Source organism: Orbicella franksi, chromosome 14 (assembly GCF_964199315.1).
Source record: "Orbicella franksi chromosome 14, jaOrbFran1.1, whole genome shotgun sequence".
In the NCBI taxonomy this organism is placed as follows: Eukaryota; Metazoa; Cnidaria; class Anthozoa; order Scleractinia; family Merulinidae; genus Orbicella; species Orbicella franksi.
In genome coordinates this window covers 12,174,221-12,193,260 of record NC_138158.1, presented here as the reverse complement: position 1 = coordinate 12,193,260, position 19,040 = coordinate 12,174,221, and the positions used below count along the sequence as shown (strand labels likewise).

Below are 19,040 nucleotides of genomic sequence, written 5' to 3'. Positions count from 1 at the left end.
TCGCGGAACTTTATTTAGTTTAAACCAAATCACATCGAAATGTCAGCGATTTTCAGGCGAAGTGAAAACTGCTTGTAAAATACGTTATAATAATTTATGCATTAGGTTCGGCTCATGAAAAGTTCGACGTCCGAATCAAAGCCGTTCCAAAGCCAAAATTCCCGGCTGGGCCGTTCCAAATTCAAATAGCCGTACTTAATTGATTCAAACGCCGAACTTTTCATGTACTTAATTCAATGTATTTGGTTCGGCTCGTGAAAAGTTCGGCGTCTGAACTGGGCCTAAGTTTTTGAATTGAGTCTTGGGCTGCTATATTACTAGGTTTAAGATGTGAATGAAAAACAAGTTGAAGTGGTTTCTATGATAGGATCAATTGTATTTTAGGCGGGTGGAATGCACTACTGGGAATATGAAGAGGTTGTGACCAGGTTCAAATCGTTTGCGTGTTGTATATTGAAACCTAAGTATTGCTGCAGAGTTCGTAATGAGTGTTCCGGGCGTGTCGTTAATTTCAGCATCCATTGATAAGAGACTATGATTAATTTTTGGTCAACAGAACAAAAAGATATTTTGTGACGATTTTACAATTTTAATGAGTCTTGTTTACTACTGGAATGAGAAGATACGTTTTAATGAAACTAAATCTTTTCTCTTCAATGTTATCAGGGTTTTCGCTTATTAACCGCGCGGCCATGGGCCGAGCGCGGTTCATGTTCTACCCTTGGTTTATTTTTTTTAACCGCGCGGCCATGGGCCGAGCGCGGTTCATGGTTTACCCGTGGTTTTTTTTTTTTTCGCAGTTTTGTCTGCGACCAGACCCAAGCTTCCACTCGGCCAAATATTTAGTCACGCAACCTGTGATGTTTACTCGCCAAAAGCTGTTGAAACATTAATACATCTCATCTCCGATACTGACTTTCGCGGGAAAAAATTAAAAACCCAGCGTTCGTCAAAAATTATATGTTTTCAGCAGAAATTTAGCTCGGAACATATACATATTTATATACCTTTGAATCGTCGATGAAACGACCTTTTTCGGATATTTTTTCCCTCGGGGTCAACAAAAACCGATTACAAAATCACGCCGAACCCACACGTTGCAAAAAAATCTCTTCAAAACCCTGATTTCGAAGCGATATATCACTTCAGCGTTAATAGCTACCACACATCGGCAGGCGGTAAATCTATTCGTTAACAATCCAGTTTTATTGTGTTAAAATTTCAGCGAAATCGAACAAAACCAGAATTAATTCGAATTTTTTTGTGACCTCACTCCCCAGACTTGACCTAACAAAGGAAGCCACGGTCGCCCATAGCAACCGAAAAACACGAACATAACAAAGCCGACGTTTCGGCCAAAAAACTCCACAATTATCGCCTGAGAGCTTAAACTTGAATGGGAACATCTTTTTCGAACTTTTTTCAACTCATTTAGACGAAAGACTGGCCTTGGCGGGCTACAAAAATGACCAAGAGAAAAAACAGAACAGGAGAGCATAACAAGCCGATAATGTTTCACCGCGAGGCTTTCGGCGCGAAAACGAAAATACAGCTTACTTCTGGATAAATGTAGCCTTAGAAGCCAGCAACTGGTCCCAAATTACTTTCTGTATCCTTACAAATGTCCTGACTTCCATCTCCGAAAGATTTTGCCCCAATTTTGAGCAAATAAACATTTCGGTGAGGGCGGCCGCCATTACGGTGGCTTGCATACTAAATTAGCTAACTTGACAAAATTCTCTCGAGCGGGGGATATGACGAAAAGAGCTGAGAAATGGCCTGAAATTGGCTAATGATGAGATCATCCCACTGTCCAAATTTGGTGAGAATCGAAAGTAACGCCAATTTTCTGTCACGTTTTCAATCTACGGTCGGGATAGAGTTTAGTGCTCGTATCTTCATGCCCATACATATCCCGAAGAAAGTTCCAAATTAAGACCATTACGTCATGGGAGATAACGGCTACGACTGATGGTGCAATAATAGAGTTTGTGTTGATCAAGTGATGTGATGTCTACAGTAAGAAAAGAATCATCAAGGACTGCTTTGGAATGTGCATTGCATTGCAACTGTAACGCTACCTAAACAGTTAAATTTTTAAAGCGCGGTTATAAGATCTAACAGGTCTTCTTGTTTATATTTTTTTTGTCGGAGACCAGACGCAGATCTCCACTCGGCCAACTTTGAATTACACAATCTGTAATTTTTACTCGCCAAACCTTGTTTCTTCAGGGTCAACAGAAATCTCAGATTACAAAATCACGCCGAACCTACACGTTGCAAAAAAATCTCTTCAAAACCCTGACATCGAAGCGATATCACTTTAGTGTTAATAGCTACTGGTCACACATCGGCAGAAGGTAAATCTATTCCTTAACAATCCAGCTTTATCGTGCTAAAATTTCAGCGAAATCGAACAACACCAGAATCAATTAGAATTTTTTTTGTGACCTCACTCCCCAGACTTGACCTAACAAAGGGAGCAACGGTCGCCCATAGCAACCGAAAAACACGAACACAACAAAGCCGACGTTTCGGCCAAAAAACTCCAGAATTATCGCCTGAGAGCTTAAACTTGAGTGGGAACATCTTTTTCGAACTTTTTTCAACTCATTTAGACGAAAGAATGGCCTGGGCGGGCTACAGAAATGACCAAGAGAAAAAACAGAACAAGACAGCAGAACAAACCGATAATATTTCACCGCGTGGCTTTCGGCACGAAAACGAAAATACAGCTTACTTCTGGATAAATTCAGCCTTAGAAGCCACCAACTGGTCCCATATTACTTTCTGTATCCTTACAAATGTCCTCGCTTCCATCTCCGAAAGATTTTGCCCCAATTTTGAGCAAATAAACATTTCGCCGACAGCGACCACCATTACGGTGGCTTGCATACTAAATTAGCTAACTTGACAAAATTCTCCCGAGGGGGGAGGATGTGACGAAAAGAGCTGAAAAATGGCCTGTAATTGGCTAATGATGAGATCTTCCCACTGTCCAAATTTGGTGAGAATCGAAAGTAACGCCAATTTTCTGTCACATTTTCAATCTGTAGCCACTGGAGTGACCAAAATCGATACATCGGTCGGGATAGAGTTTCATTATTAAATTACATGACTTGTGTGACTACTTTGCTAGCCCTTTACTCGTGGAAAACACCAATCAAATTTAATCATGTCTTAAAAGAAAGAAAGCTGTTTTTAATAGTGTTATTATCGTGTGGTTCATATCGTTCATGACCATACATATCCCGAAGAAAGTTCTAGATTAGGACCATTACGTCATCGGAGATTTGTCAACGGCTACCACTGATGGTGCAATAATACAGTTTGTGTTGATCAAGTGATGTGATGTCTACAGTAAGAAAAGAATCATCAATGACTGCTTTGAAATGTGCACTACATTCCGACGGTAGTGCTAAGCAAACAGTTAAATTTTAAAAGCGCGGTTATAAGATCTAAAAGATCTTCTTGTTCACAATAATAAGCAACACGAATCGTAGTTGAAGAAAAAGGAAATTATTTTTGTTCAAGATAACTTAAGTGAGGTATATGAAGTCTTAAGCGTTTTATTGTATTAAACACAAGGACTTTGCTAATTGAAAAATAAAGACCGATGGGTATGTTGCCAGTTTGTGATTTTTAGTCCGGTTTGGAGCGGAGTGTGACAGTTATATACATACATTGAGTTGTTTTAGAATGCATAATGTTCAGTGTAATGGTGGCTAGTTATGTACGAGATTAGCCTTGAGTTTTGAAACAGTTCATGAGTAAGTGGTATGCAAATGGTACGATATATTTTTGAGTTATTTTTTTTGTAAAAAAATACCTCTTAGTCGGCGCGTCGGGTATGTTATGGACGGGTCAATGGATGAGTGAGTGAGTGAAATATGTATGTATGTCACACCAATCAGATTGGATCTACTATAAACAGCCAATCAAATTTCTTGTTGTAAAGGTAAATGGTATGTGAGAAGATTTGATCCCGATAGAGTTCAGAACGGCCATATTTACTCTTCTATGAAAGAGGAGGAAGTATTCATATATTGGGTTTACTTCGACATTTTCTGTGGGCTAAGCTGAGGATTTGTTATGAACGAGATGAGCCTTGAGGTTTTGAAGAGTTCGCGAGTTAGTAGTAGGCAAATGACACGAGATATTTTCATTTTTAGTTACAAAGGTAACTTGACACTTTTGTTTTTCACAAGGTGTCAATTCAATTAGAGGTCACGAATCGTCGCTTCTAGTTCTTTGGACATGTTTTAGAGGAGACGAGACTATTCAGATTTGAAACAGTTGTAACGTTTACAATAGTAAGTGCAGGTAACGATTGTTTTGTTCTTATTGCATGCAAATATAACGAGATATTTTCAATTTTTAGTTACAAAGGGTAATTTGACATTCTTGTTTTTCTCAAGGGAGTAAATTCAATTAGAGCTGACGAATCGTCATCACTCTTTCCCAGGAGATGTTTGTTATCTTTAGTTACAAATGGTAACTTAACACTTTTGTTTTTTTTATATGGGAGTAAATTCAATTGGAGCTGACATTAAACCAAAAAGAAGCTTTCATTTCTGGACGGTTTTTACGTCTCTTCAGTAGCAGTTTAATAGTTTTATTTGATGACATTCATTTCAGTCCGATACTTTTAAAGTAAATAGTATGAAAACTGCTCAAACGTTCTGTGAAGACTGCATGGCACCAAGTTAACGTGCAATTTAATTCAATCAGACTTTCAACGTGTCAGAGAGGTTTTTTTTCTTTCTTTCTATTTTCGATGAAGTAGTGTTGTGTTGTGTTCTGTGACTAGTGAGACAATCTCAGATAGTGCAGAGCACAATTGATAGCTCTGGTACAGTAGTCCCATAAGTACTCACCCCTGCTCGGTTCACTTCTGGTTTGTGTCTACCTTGGTAGTCTGCTACGGCTTTTCCCCTTTGCAGTGTGTATGTTTTAAGGTTGTATTTTCATTCAAGGTCCAAATATTACGCACAAGTTAATTAGTACTGGTGTTTTACGTTGATTTTCGTTCATTTTAAATTCAATAATACGCTGAAGCAGCAAACGTGACAATTTATCTCTTCACGCCAACTTTGTAACTTGATACTTTTGCTTTCCTCGCAAAGCCATGTAATATGAAACCCTTGTTTTCTCCAAAACATACGGAAGATGTCCTTGTTTTTTGGAGATAAATGAAAGAATGTTAAATATCTGATGTAGTGATGAAGAAACGGAAGAGAAACGATCTTTTACTAAAAATGCAAATTTTTACCGATGAACAAGAACTAATTTAATTATCAGATAGTCAAGAAATACCACTTTCTTTTTCTGTTGCCACCTTTGTTGTTAACAATAAAACAATTCAAAATTAACACACAACGATATTGATGGCTGAGAAGCATTTCAACGGAAAGTATTGAAGATAAACAGCGCTACTTGGCAGATATGAATGAGTCTCCGCAAAGACTGATTAAATTAATTTGCGCTTTCATTAGGTGCCACGGCGTCTGCAGCAATATTTGAGCATCTTCCTGGTTTCTCTTGTTACAAATTTACAATTGCGGAGTATTAAAGCCACTGACTTGGGAAATTTTTGGTCTCTCTTACAGACACAATTAAGGCAAGAAATAAACAAGCCGCTAAGGAGAAGCAATACATTTGAACCCTGACAAACACACTATTGTAGATTGAAAACAGCAGATGATATTTGTTGCACCGACCTGTGTGTAATTCTAAAAGCTACACAGCCACAGTAACGTTTCACTTTTGCAATAAAAAGGGACAATTGGTGTTACCTGAAAAAATATCTGCTGTCCTTGGTCACATGACATGATATTTAAAATACCGCGTGGAAAGATATCGTATAACACTAAGGATGCTAGAACGCATGCGTCTTACATGTTGAGCTCCACCATAAGGAAAACCACTCAACAATTGTGTATGATTCCGTATGCAATGTATCCTTCACCTAATATAGAAGCCATGAACGCTAACTAATCTACGCAGGCGTTCAGGGCAAATTAGTTTTGTTCTAAGGAGAATGGTACCACAAGGAGAGCAAGGGGTTACCTGAAACAAATATATAGCTTTGTGATGTTCAAAGCTAAATGACGGCGATGGAATGTGTTTTACGTAGAGTACACATGTACCTTTCCTACCCTACCCCCAACTACTTCCTTGCCTCTAGACTAATTAATTAATTGAAATTAATTAATTAAACAAACATTAAAGTTTAGACCTTAGCACCATAGGGCCATAGCACCATAGCACCTTAGTTCCTTAGCGGCAGGCAGCTCCCATAACCATCTAAATAGTGCACTCTGCACTAAAAAGGGTAACCTTACGACTCGTATAAAATGCGAAAAGGTCTCTTAATTAACTTGAGTACTTTTGAGCAAAAATTCCTCTTGGGGGCTGGAAGGGCTCCCGAGGGGGTACTCCCAGAAAAATTGGGTGGGGGTGTGCGGCCCGCTTCCCAAAACCTTTACCCTATTTATGACCAAAATCCGCGATATTCCTTACCTTATTTATGACCTGACCAAAAATTCTTAAATCAAAACCCTGTTTCAGACCTGCGTTATAATTAGCTCCGTAGTTCAAACCAATGTTAAATTACCGTAAACATATAAATTTGTGAAGGGCTTTTGTGGATTTTCTTTTCGATAATGAGAAAAAGTGGCTTCTTCTTTAAGCATACCCATATCAAGGCTAGAGTGCAAAAGCCATACCCTATTTATGACCAAAATGGCCAAAATCAGCTAAAATCGATACCCTATTTATGACCAAAACGGCTGAAAAACCATACCCTTTGGGGCCGCACAGACCTATATAGCCCATATAAGGGAGTTCCCCCCCCCCCCCCCGGGGAAGGGCTACGTGATCGGTGAGTGAGGGAGTTATGCATGTGTGCCTGTCAGACCAATCACAGTGTGGGTTGTATCAAAGAACGAATAAAATTGCCTGTTAGAAAATAAGATGGTATCTACATTAATCTGGAGACGTGTCAGATTACTGCAGTTTGTGCAGTCAAACATTTTATGGCTTACTATTTAGTTATCTTACCATTACCGATGTAACATCGTATGTACATCATTAACTCCCAGTTTCTTTCTTGCTGTACATCGCAACCAAAAAAACTTGTCAAATCAACCAAATCATTACTGTAAACAGTTCCATGAATGCTCCTATCTCCGAGAAAAATAACTCTTGCACGCCTTGCGTGCCTATGTTTACCAATCCTCAGTAAGGCTCTTCTTTCCTTGCCTTTTTCAATCTTTTGTTTTTCATGTGGCTTGCATTGAGAAAACCATTCCCGCCGCGTCCCATTTTACCTAATACTTGCAAATCTTTAACTATTTTTTACTTAGTTTGAGCAAACAAAGAGTCGTATAGAGCGGCTGCTTTCTCCCCTACAAAAGAGCCTATCGCAAAGCCGGCAAAATCTTCCTCGCTTTCCAAATACTCTTCCCCAAAGGTGACACAAGATCTTATAGTTTTGTCGGAATATTTCATGCTTTTCATAATTTCAAAACGCTCTTTCCCCAATTGGGCAAAACTCTCAATGAAAAATTTTTTAAAACTTTTTAAAAATTTTTTACAAAGATATTTGTTTTCAAAAATCTTTTTGATTTCATCAATAACTTCAGACACCTCTTCGTCGTATTTTTCATTAATTTTAATGAAATAATCGGTTGCCTTTTTCGCTTCATGCTCACGATCTGTGTTGTTGTTAGTATCCCCCATTTCCTCTTCAACCTCAGGATCTGTTTCGCTGATGTTACTCGACATTTCCTCTTCGAACACATAATCTGTCTTGTTCATGTTCGCCATCGGTATAGAAGATTCTCGTAAACCTTCAATTGCCTTTTTTATCTCAGGTCGTCACTTGTTCTATTCTTTTTTTCGGACAGCCATTTTTTTATGCTTGTAAACCGTCGTTTTACGCAACATTTTACCACATACTGGGCAGCTTTCTTTAGGAAGCCTTTCTGTTTCCAAATTTTTACAACTATATTTTCTGTGCCTTTTAAGCGAGTTCAATTGAGTAAATCTCTTGCCACAGGTGTCGCAGCAATAATTTGTCTCTTTTTCTTGCTGCGGTTCAGGTTCAAGTTCGACTTGTTGATTTGTTGTAACGTTGGGTAGATGTTGTTCGATCTCTTGAAAATCCTCTTCCGTGGGCACGTTGTTTGCAAGCGCCATCTTTATTCAACATGAATACAAACCTTTAAATAATTCTTGAAAAACAATGGACCTTTTTTCCGGTCTCACGCTCCAAAAAAGGTAAAAAGTTTCACCGCACATGTTTACGAAATACTGCACAATTAAATCACACAAAATGTTGCCTATTTTCACGTTAAATTCCTGATCAGTAAGACCTTCCAAGGGTAAATGATTTTTCTCTACATCTTTCAAAGGTGAATTAATCAAACGATTTAACATGTTTTTCACAATTTCAGGTTTTTGTTCTTCGGGCGTTGCCGAAAAATTTTCTTTAAAAACCTCACACAGTTCTTTTGTATACTCCTTATTATAATCAAAAAGATTTTTTAACAGTCCCACTTCCCCATCTGAAAGATTGTTCATGTTTTCAGCTGACTGGTTGATAATATCTGCCATCTCAATACAATATACTTGCAAACCTTCAATTATGTTTTTTTTCGCGGTCACTCCTCTTATGAAATATGAGCGGCGTTTCGATCGTTCAAGTGCGAAGAACCTCACCCCAGCGTTCACGCCTCCAGATATTCCTCCTCTCGACCGATTCGAAAAAACTGAGTAACCCTTTCAATTCAGACAATGTCTTTTCGATTTGTTTTATATAAACAGCCATGTCTTGAAAAAGCTTGACGTCGATTGGGCCTCCATATACAAAAATTCTGACAATGTTCAAAAGTGGGTGTGAAAACAGACGCAGGCAGTAAACACACGTGGATAAGGGGGTTCTGTGAACGAGCAAGTTTGGGTTTATTTTTGAGGCGAGCCGCGAAGCGAGACTCAAAAGTTAAGCAAAACTTGCCCCGGCCCCAGAACCCCCTTATCCATGTGTGTATGAATATGGTCTATTGAAATAATACCCAGCTGCTTATCAGATAACAAACCTAATAGCCTTGGGCTAGAGGAGAAAACATACTGAAGATCATACAAAAGCTTAACTGATCATGTAGGTGAGCAGATTACATGCCATGTGTGATTACAAGCATACCGGCAGAAGCCATTATACTCATGTTCTACCAATTTGATTACAAGTACACGTATGAAGGAGCCAACTAGATTCCTTCCAGAACTTTGTAATTGATACATTAATTAACTTGACGTTACAAAGCTTTCGGAAATGCGACCCAGTTTTACAAAGTATTCTTGTTGTAACCAAGTTCTTCTGACAACTGTGTGAAAAGCCATGGGTTAAATAAGCATGATTTTGCTCAAGCAATTTGGAATAATAAGTCGTTTAAAGTTTTTAAACTACGACAAAATTTTGCTAGCCGTTGAAAAATTTACTGGTGCTTGTTTATTCCAAATTGCACTCGAAATCACGTGATTACCTATACATATAAAGTCTTGACTAAACTATATGCCATATTGCGGTCGAAGTGCATTTTAACAATCTCCGTTCCTCTTTCTTCCAGAAGAACAGGGTAGAGAAATCATCCAGCCTGCACGTACAAACAAGAATCGACAGAATTCTATACATTTACATCAAGGAGAATTTTGCTGATTAGAGAATTACGTAAGATGAAGAATAACAGCAAAATTCCGCCAGTTTCCTTGTTCGGGTGTCCTTAGATCTCCCACTATATCTTCAGGCCTGTGATAAAATGACGTTAATAAATATTTGAGACTATTAAAAGCAGAAAAATATTTGGTTTGTGTATTCTAGTTGCAGAGTACCGTACATGTATCAACTTAATTAACAAATGACTACTTGTTTTATGGTTACTATACAATTGTCATCTTCACACTAATCTTGACTGTATTGCCTCTCTTTCCCAGCTTTTTCATATATATAACACGTATAATTTCTTGCGCCTAAGCATAGTTTATATAAGGGTTTTCATAACTAATTGTTGTTTTTTGGGAGCCATAATTTTCTTGACTCTAGAAGAAGCCCCTTTTTGATCCGTGCTTAAATTCAACCTGCATGATGTACATTTTTCATGGAAAACACTGTTGCAGTATTATCAACTTTTCATATGTGGTACTATCAAAATATTCCTTCTGGTACAACGATCACAACAACTTACTCCTTTATTTATATGTTTTAAAAATAACTCTTGCAACAAGGTCAATTTCTTCAAGAAGTTGATGCACGAAAGAGACACCTTAAAAGCTTGCCTATTGGTATGAGGTAGGTGTCCACACAAACAATTTGACAATTTATTGTAAAAAACAAATTGACGACAGTTTTTCATGCGTCTTTCCTGTTATTGACAATGATCAACAACAAGACAGACGCATGAAAAACTGATGTCAATTTGTTAACTTTTCCTTTCTGTTTTCATTTTGCTATGTAATATAACCCGGCACTTTGTGTTCATTTTCTCTAATAAATAAAATGCACGCTTACCAAGCGTAGTACATTTTCATACAGGTGACAACGTAACGCAGTAAGATGTGTTATACGTTTAAGGGCTCGGAGTATTCTTAACTTTAAATATTCAAGGTTTGCCCTTATTACAGAATACAACGTAGTTCTTATCTATTCTTTGTAAAAACATTTTCTCCCTAAAATTTGGCCTTCTAAACATGGGTTCAGCTTACAACGAAACCAAGAAGTTAAGCTTATCTGCAAATGTTTATGGCAATATATTATTTTGGGTGCCCAGTTAAACAAGGTTTTTTGTGCCTTCTTTCTTTCCAGTACAAGTAAATGATGTTGTCATTGGAGAGGAAAAGACCAGGCTACATGTGAAATGACAAAAAAGTGCTACAAAATCAAAACTGTAATGAATTACTTGATACACTAACACAGGTGTATGCTACACAGGCAGAACTACCAAACGTATGAATCTTACACACTCTGATTAGGTGAATCTGCATGTATTCTAGATGCTGACTGGTTGTATTTTGAGCATGTGATAAGGCTATATGGGAAGCTTGTTGAACATACACTCTCAAACTCATTAATAATTCATTAAGTTTAAACAAAGGAAAGGATGATTGTGGCGGTGTTTGGATATCTGATCTTAATTAGCATAGATTTTAACGATTTTATTTCTCCGTTTTCTGCTTAGTTTCAGTCTCGATTGAGAAGCTATATCAAAAACTCAAGACAGTGTTTCATAACATTTCCAAACACCTTGAAGTTCGTTAAAAAATACTCTGCTGCGCGCCGTATTTTCAACTCTCTTCTCTGTGTTTGGAAATGTGGTCAAATACGGTCTTTTGTGTTTGATATATTACATCTACAGCATTTTTCATGGGCGAAGATATGAAATAAAGAATGTTCACAGCATGAAATTCTCTCTAAATCTAATAACTTGAAAAGATACCAACCTCAGCTCCTTTTTGTTATGAAGAATATGAAAGTTAACTGCTGGTATCAACAGTCTTAGAGCCATCCTCATTTTGAGAGAATCCACTGTTTCCATTTCACCAAGGACAATTCTGTTGGAATCCAAAATACATTGTACTGAGAATTCTAAATGATGGCACCTGAACAAAGCAAGACATGGATCCCACAAAAGAGCTACATTGCATTGTACCATGCATGCAAAAGGCTATCTCCCATTAGCAATATCAGGCTGCGAAGGAAACCAGTTTGCGAGCATTATTTTTAATTGTTCGCAATTCAGTATAGTAAACGATTCGAGTAAGATGAACAAACAGGTTAACTTTGTGTGTCTCTCATCAAATTAGGGACATTTACAACTAAATCTTTTGCTGTAGTTAGACAACCACCAACTCATGTCAGAAACAACAATAATAATAATAATAATATGGGCATTGGGGTAGGACAGGTTGGTACCTTAGCCTACTACGGGAATATGGACACTCCCGCCCACCAGAGTCTGGGGTGACACCTTTGGCAAGTGTCAGCAACCCCTAAGCCACCCACGTTAGGGTCACAACAGGGGGTAGGAGGGGCTCCGTAGTCTTGGTCGACAACCCACCTAGGAGAAGAGGACTCTGAAATACAACCTCCCCAGCTAGTGGGTCAAATAGTTGCTCTTCAAATTAATGGAGATGAATGATAAAGATGGAAATGTTAACAGCGTAAATGGGACCCATGCTACGAGTGAGGGTGTGACGCCTGGCAGGGTGACTGGGGGACAGCAGCCAGCACCAGGCCGTTATCCAGCTACTGCTAGAACAAAATGGTCCAAGGATATGAACAAACTTGTGATGAAGTGCTACATCAAGAGCAACCCTGGCACCAGAGGATATAGAAAACGAATGACTGCCATCTGGAGGGAGATTGGTGAGTTTGAGATCAGTGAACAGAGATTAGCCGATCAAGCAAGAGCTATTAAAGTAAATGGTTGGTTGTCTGATATAGAGATCAAGGAACTGAAGAGAGAAGTGGATAGTAGAGGACCAGTCTGTGATGAAGGAAATGGATCTACTCATCTGACCAGTGAATTGGTGACAGAAACAGACAATGAGACTCAATCGGCAAGCAAGGGAAACATGTATAATGAGGCGGATGTACGTGCAAGTCAGCAAAGCATGAGTAGGGACACAGAAGGACTCACAGATGAGGAAAACGAGATTTACAATAGGATCATGAGAGTGGTAAATGGGGAGGAAAGAGATCGGCTACCAGCACTGCGAAAGGTCAACAGAAAGAAGTTAAAGGCAGAGGTTAAGAAAGTAAATCAAGCACCGAAAAAAATGGCCCCAGAGGGAATAACTAACACCAATGACCTTATCTATGTTGAAGCTGTTGTTGTTACAGAAGAACTAGGTGTGAGGAATAAGAAAGGAACAAAACCAAAAGAGCCCTTGTGGAAACGAAGATTGACAACACAAGTCAAAGAAATGCGACGGGATCTAAGTAGAGTGACAGCAATGTTGCAAGGCAGAATGTTAAAAGAACACCACAAACATGAGCTGGAGTGAAAGTACAAGATTGCTGAAATAGGCCTTAAACATGTCTCTGAAGATCTCAAACAAAGAATTACTGCCAAGGCTGTGAAGATACGAAGATACGAGAACAGAAACAAACAATTCCATCAGAACTGATTGTTTGAGACAGACCAGAGAAAATTTTATACGGAACTAAGTGGAGACAAAATCTCATCTGATATGACACCTGATTCAGAAGAAGCCAAGCAATTTTGGGAGAGCATTTGGAGTACAGAGTCAACACATTATAAGGATGCAGAATGGTTAAAGAAGTTGAAAGAGGAAGTGGAGTTGCCACAGCAAGCTGAGTTGTCCATCACCATAGACATGGTGACACAGTTTCTCAGGAAAGTTCCGAACTGGAAGGCAAAAGGACCAGACATGGTGTAGGGGTTTTGGTTGAAGAACTTTACAGGCCTACACCACAATATCGCAAACCAGCTTCAAGTATGCTTAGACTGTGGGAACGTTCCTGGGTGGATGACCAAGGGAAGAACTGTCCTTCTAATGAAAGACCCAGAGAAAGGCACAGTAGCAGGAAATTACCGCCCCATAACCTGTTTACCTGTAATGTGGAAGTTGCTAACGGGGATAATATCTGACAAACGCTACGAATTCCTGGATACCGAGAGCGTACTACCGGATGAGCAGAAAGGTTGAAGGAAAGGTTCCCAAGGAACCAATGACCAGCTCTTTATTGATAAAATGGTCCTACGAGAGGCCAAATCAAGAAAGAAGAATCTTGCAATGGGCTGGATTGATTATAAGAAGGCTTACGATATAATACCGCATTCCTGGATTCTTGAATGTCTAGAACTATTTGGTGCAGCTCAAAATGTTAAGACCTTACTGGAAAATTCCATGAATGGCTGGCAAACGGAACTTACATCAAACAGAGAAAGTCTTGGAAGTGTCTCCATCAAAAGGGGCATCTTCCAGGGTGATTCCCTATCCCCCCTCCTTTTTGTGGTCTCCATGATTCCGTTGTCCCTAGTTCTCAGAAAGTGCGAAGCAGGATACACATATGCCAACAAGACAAAGGTCAATCACCTTCTCTTTATGGATGATCTAAAGCTTTATGCCAGAAGTGAGTGCCAACTGGACTCACTGATACAATCAGTGAGAATGTTCAGCAATGACATCGGTATGAAATTTGGCATTGAGAAGTGTGCTGTCTTGGTCATAAAACGTGGCAAACTGGTACAGACAGAAGGCATAACACTACCAGATGACACTACAATAAGAGCAATGGAAGAAAGCGAAGGGTACAAGTATCTAGGAGTGCTTGAGGCCAGTGACATGCTTCATGACCAAATGAAGGACAAAATCAGGAAAGAATACTTACGACACGTTAAAAAAGTTGCCCGCTCGAAGTTGAATGGTGGAAACTTGATACAAGCCATAAACACCTGGGCAGTGTCACTCGTTAGATATGCAGGAGGAATACTTGAATGGAGGAAACAAGAACTTTGGGACCTAGACCGCAGAACAAGAAAACTGCTAACCATGAATGGAGGGTTCCATCCACGGGACTGCGTGGCACGACTTTATGTGCCAAGGAAGGACGGAGGGAGAGGTTTGATATCTGTAGAGGATTGTGTCAATCAAGCAAAGATATCGCTAGAATGTTATGTCCAAACAAGCGAGGAAGAACTGTTAAAAGCCGTCAGGAGAGATGGGGATGAGAATAGAGAAACAGCTTTAAAGCGAGGAGAAGAACTGAAAACATTCAAGACTGGAAAGAAAAGCCGTTATATGGACAGTTTGCAAGACAGGGTGAAGAACAAAGAAGTGAGGAAACACGGACCTGGTTAAAAGAAGGAAAGCTCAAGAGAGAAACAGAAGCTCTTATCATTGCTGCACAAGATCAAGCAATACGAACAAACTACATTAAAACGATGGTTGACAAGTCACAGAATGACCCGAAATGTAGAATCTGTCAGCAGAGTAACGAGACCATTAGTCATATTGTAAGTTCGTGCTCGAAACTGGCACAAAAAGAATACAAAAGGAGACATGGTATGACCATGTTCCAGACAGTGTGCTTGAAAATGAGGATTACAAACTTCTATGGGACTTCAGTGTGCGAACAGACCGTGAAATAGGGGCTAAGAGACCGGATTTGGTGATCATTGACAAGAGAGACAAGAGCTGTCAGATTATAGATGTGGCAATTCCAGAGGATAATGGGGTGAGAGAGAAGGAAGATGAAAATGTTGAAAAGTATCAAGATCTAGCAAGAGAAGTTCGAAAAATGTGGGGTGTGAGGACAAAGGTTATTCCAGTGGTAGTGGGAGCATTGGGATCAATACCACTGAGATTGAATGGCAATCTGAGAGCCATTGAGGTGGGCATTCCTGTTGGACTGATCCAGAGATGTGCATTGTTGGGGTCAGCAAGAATTCTTAGAAAGGTGCTGGAGATGTAGAAAGAAGAGAAAAAGCAAACAAGGGGTGTTCCTTGGCTTTCCTAGGCAACTTGTTGTTGCCCGGAGCCAATGACGAAACCAGCTTCAATATCATCAATAGCTGTGCGAATCTTTAATAATAATAATAATAATAATAATAATAATAATAATAATAATAATAATAATAATAATAAACTGAGGGGTAACCGGGATAAAATGGAAGAACTTATGAAGTTAGACAGAGAAACAAGGATGTTCTTGACAATGGCAAAAATGCACCACCCAAAAGCTGATGTGGACAGGCTGTATATCCCTAGAAAGGCAGGTGGAAGGGGTCTTGTACAATTAGAAATTACCTACAAAACAACTACAATTGGCCTAAACACATATCTCAACAACAAAGATGATTACCTCCTCAAAATTGTGTGGGATCATGACCGCGGCAAGAAAACAATGTCCATACACCATCAAGCTGCAAAATACGAGCGAGAACTCAGTTTACCAGAAGCTGAAGTGGCAGAGAATGAGCCAGCCACTACCTATGCCCGAAGGGTCAAGCTGAAAGTCAAACACCAAGCTTTAGAACAACTCAAGAGCAAATGGGAAGAAAAGCCTTTGCATGGTCAGTACCCAAAAAGAACAAAAGAGAAGAATGTAGACCAAGACAAAACCCACAATTGGCTGAGTACACCTGGCCTCAAATCAGAATCAGAAGGTTTCATTATTGCTGCTCAAGATCAATGCATTAAGACCAACTATTACCGAAACAAGATCCTGAAAGATGGCACCGACCCAATGTGCAGAATCTGTGGGCAATTTCAAGAAACAATTGACCACCTTGTCTCTGGATGCCCTGAACTTACCAAGACAGAGTACATACAAAGACACAATAAAGCTGCAGCATATCTCCACTGGACAATATGCAAACACTATAACATCAAAGTACAAGATAAACACTATGACCATGAACCAGCCACTGCGACAGAAAACCAAACAGCGACTATACTTTGGGACATGCCAATCCAAACCAACAAAGAGATAAAAGCAAACAGACCAGACATAGTGGTGAAAGACAAGAAGGAAAGAACCTGTCTGCTTATCGATATGTCCATCCCCACAGAAAGGAACACCTCCTTGAAAACAATGGAAAAACTCACAAAGTACAAAGATCTTGAGATTGAAATCGAGAAAACGTGGGAATGAAAACAACAACTGTCCCAGTGATCATTGGAGCTTTCGGGCTTGTCAAGAAGGGAACAGAAAACTACATCAGCAAGATCCCAGGCAATATTAGAATAACAGAGCTACAGAAGACCGTCCTCCTTGGAACTGCTCACATACTTAGGAGGACTCTATCCATCAAGTAATCCAGCAGACTTTTGACTGCCCTAGGCTCATGGACTGAACTTGGCACCATAAGTTAAAAGCGGCAAGACTTTAAGGACTTAAAATAATAATAATAATAATAATAATAATAATAATAATAATAATAATAATAATAAACTGAGGGGTAACCATAATTATTTTTGGAGGTAAATGGCTTTGAAGGCTGCCCTGTTTTTAAAAGCCTTGGTCATGTAATGTGGTATCCTCTCCATTGCTTTCTGCAAGAAAATAAATTGACTAGAGCTCTCTGGACAAGGCTGGATGTGTTACTGGAACAAAAAATGACCTACATTTATGTCGCAATATTTTCCAACTGTTATCATTCTTTCACTTAGATCTAGCTCTACAGAAGGATTGTGGTAAGTTACCCCCAAATTGGTGAAAATATTTGATCACATGCAAGAAAAAGCAAAATATTTTAAATTTCTGATGTTCAGATTATTTTCTTTTGTTAAAATGGAGAGAATCAGTGAAGGAAGTGATTTATGAAAAGAAACGAGACGGTGGACTGGGTCAGGCATGGAGCGAGAGTAGACGCACTTTTGTGTGCTCTGGCTCAATGTGAATCTATGGGATTTTTTTGAAGTTTTTAATGGAAGATTTATTTCAAAAACTTAAAAGAAAAAGCAGAAAGAGTAGCTCTACCTCTAGTGAGGAGGATAACCGACCATCTGAAGATAAAAGATCGAAACTTGACCTGTCAGAAGAGGATTGCGGAATCGACGAAGTGCATTGAGTACTAGAAATGGCAGAAGACGTGTTGCCTAAACTGGACATTGTCCTTAAAAAACTGGAGGTGATGGAAACAAAACTCGACAACCTTGGAAGCTATGTCAAAAATGTGGACGCTAAAGTAAATGCGTTAACTACGAAAGTGGAAACTCTGGAGGCGACAACAAGAAATGCAATGAAGTCTATCGAAGAGCTCGACAGAGGATTGGCGTTCCTGAACAGCGAGGTCAAAGGGCTAAAGAAACTGGAGAAAGACTGCACTGCTCTCAGACAAGAGGTTCTGTACATGGGAGTTTACCAAAGGAGAAAAAACCTTCGTTTTTATGGTATTGAAGAAGACCCTGAAGGTGCAGAGGACACGCAGCAAGTGCTGATAGATTTCTTGCAGTCAGAGCTTGGCATCGACGATGCCAGCGATATAGAATTTCAGAGAGTTCACAGAATTGGCCGCTTTGACCAGCGAGCGCCCAAACCTTGACAGATCATCGCACGTTTTCTTCGCTATCCGGATTGTGAAAGGGTCATGAGCAACGTTAGGAAATTGAAAGGTAAAAATTTTGGAATATCAGCGGACTTGCCTAAAGAAATTGTTGATCAATGAAAGAAGGTGCTGCCTAATTTTTTTGCTGTAAAGAAGGCGGGCAAGTCGGCCTATTTCAGTAGGGCTGAGCCTGATAAACTGTTTATTGATGGCAGATTATTTTCTGCTTAGACTTGCCACTCAGACTATGTTTTCTTTTTTTTTCTATTCCCTTTTTGAAATGTAATGGAGCCACAAAGTTAATTTATACTGTCTGTATTTACCATTCTAGTTGCAAGACCTTGTCTGTTGGTAGCTTAATTAACAGCTTTATGCTGGCTGCTATTTTAATACCTTTTTCCATATTATTGTGTAACATGTTTGTTCTTTGTATGTTTTCAATACTATTGTTTTTTGTCATTGTTCGGTTTTCATTTTTCGGGAGGCTTTATCACCTCATTCTTATTTTCGTCGCACATAAGTCCTTCACATTGTTTTCTCACACAAAGGAGCAAGGGAAAATTTATTTTTCTGTACTTAATTTGTCTAATCCACAAAGCGCAATGTAAATTTTGGATTGTTTTTTACTCAATGCTCAGGGAATTCGAACTTTTGAGAAGCGAAAGGCACTCTTTCACTGGTTGTCTAAAAATAAGGCGACATAGTCTTTTTGCAAGAAACTTACAGTTTGCCAGATGTAGAAAATTTATGGAAAACCCGGTGGAAAGGAGATCTTTACTTTGCTCAAGGCTCTGAGCATAGTAGAGGTGTTTTGATTCTTGTCAAAGAAAGGCTTAATTTTGAATTGAATCATTTACACATGATAAGAAAGGCTGTTATATCATTTTAATGAGTAATGTGCAGGAGCAGCCGTTTGTTTTTGTCAATATTTATGCTCCAAATAAAACCAGTGAGCAGTGCATCTTT

General features: G+C 39.1%; 2 protein-coding genes across 2 annotated transcripts in view; both read right to left on the bottom strand.

Moving 5' to 3' along the window:
* Positions 1 to 9,012: 9,012 nt before the first annotated feature.
* Positions 9,013 to 19,040, bottom strand: part of LOC145467725 (uncharacterized) — a 34,774-nt gene continuing 24,746 nt past the window's right edge. The window contains exons 5-6 of the mRNA XM_081451325.1: positions 11,497 to 11,607; positions 9,013 to 9,808 (exon numbers count right to left, since the gene is read on the bottom strand). Of these exons, the coding sequence (XP_081307451.1) occupies positions 9,727 to 9,808; positions 11,497 to 11,607 (193 nt within the window). The 3' untranslated portion in view covers positions 9,013 to 9,726. The remainder of the gene's footprint in view (positions 9,809 to 11,496; positions 11,608 to 19,040) is intronic.
* The window catches only part of LOC145467730 (uncharacterized), a 256,990-nt gene continuing 251,624 nt past the window's right edge, over positions 13,675 to 19,040 (bottom strand). Inside the window, exon 3 of the transcript XR_014042098.1 lies at positions 13,675 to 13,686. The gene's annotated coding sequence lies outside the window, so the exon portion shown is untranslated. The remainder of the gene's footprint in view (positions 13,687 to 19,040) is intronic.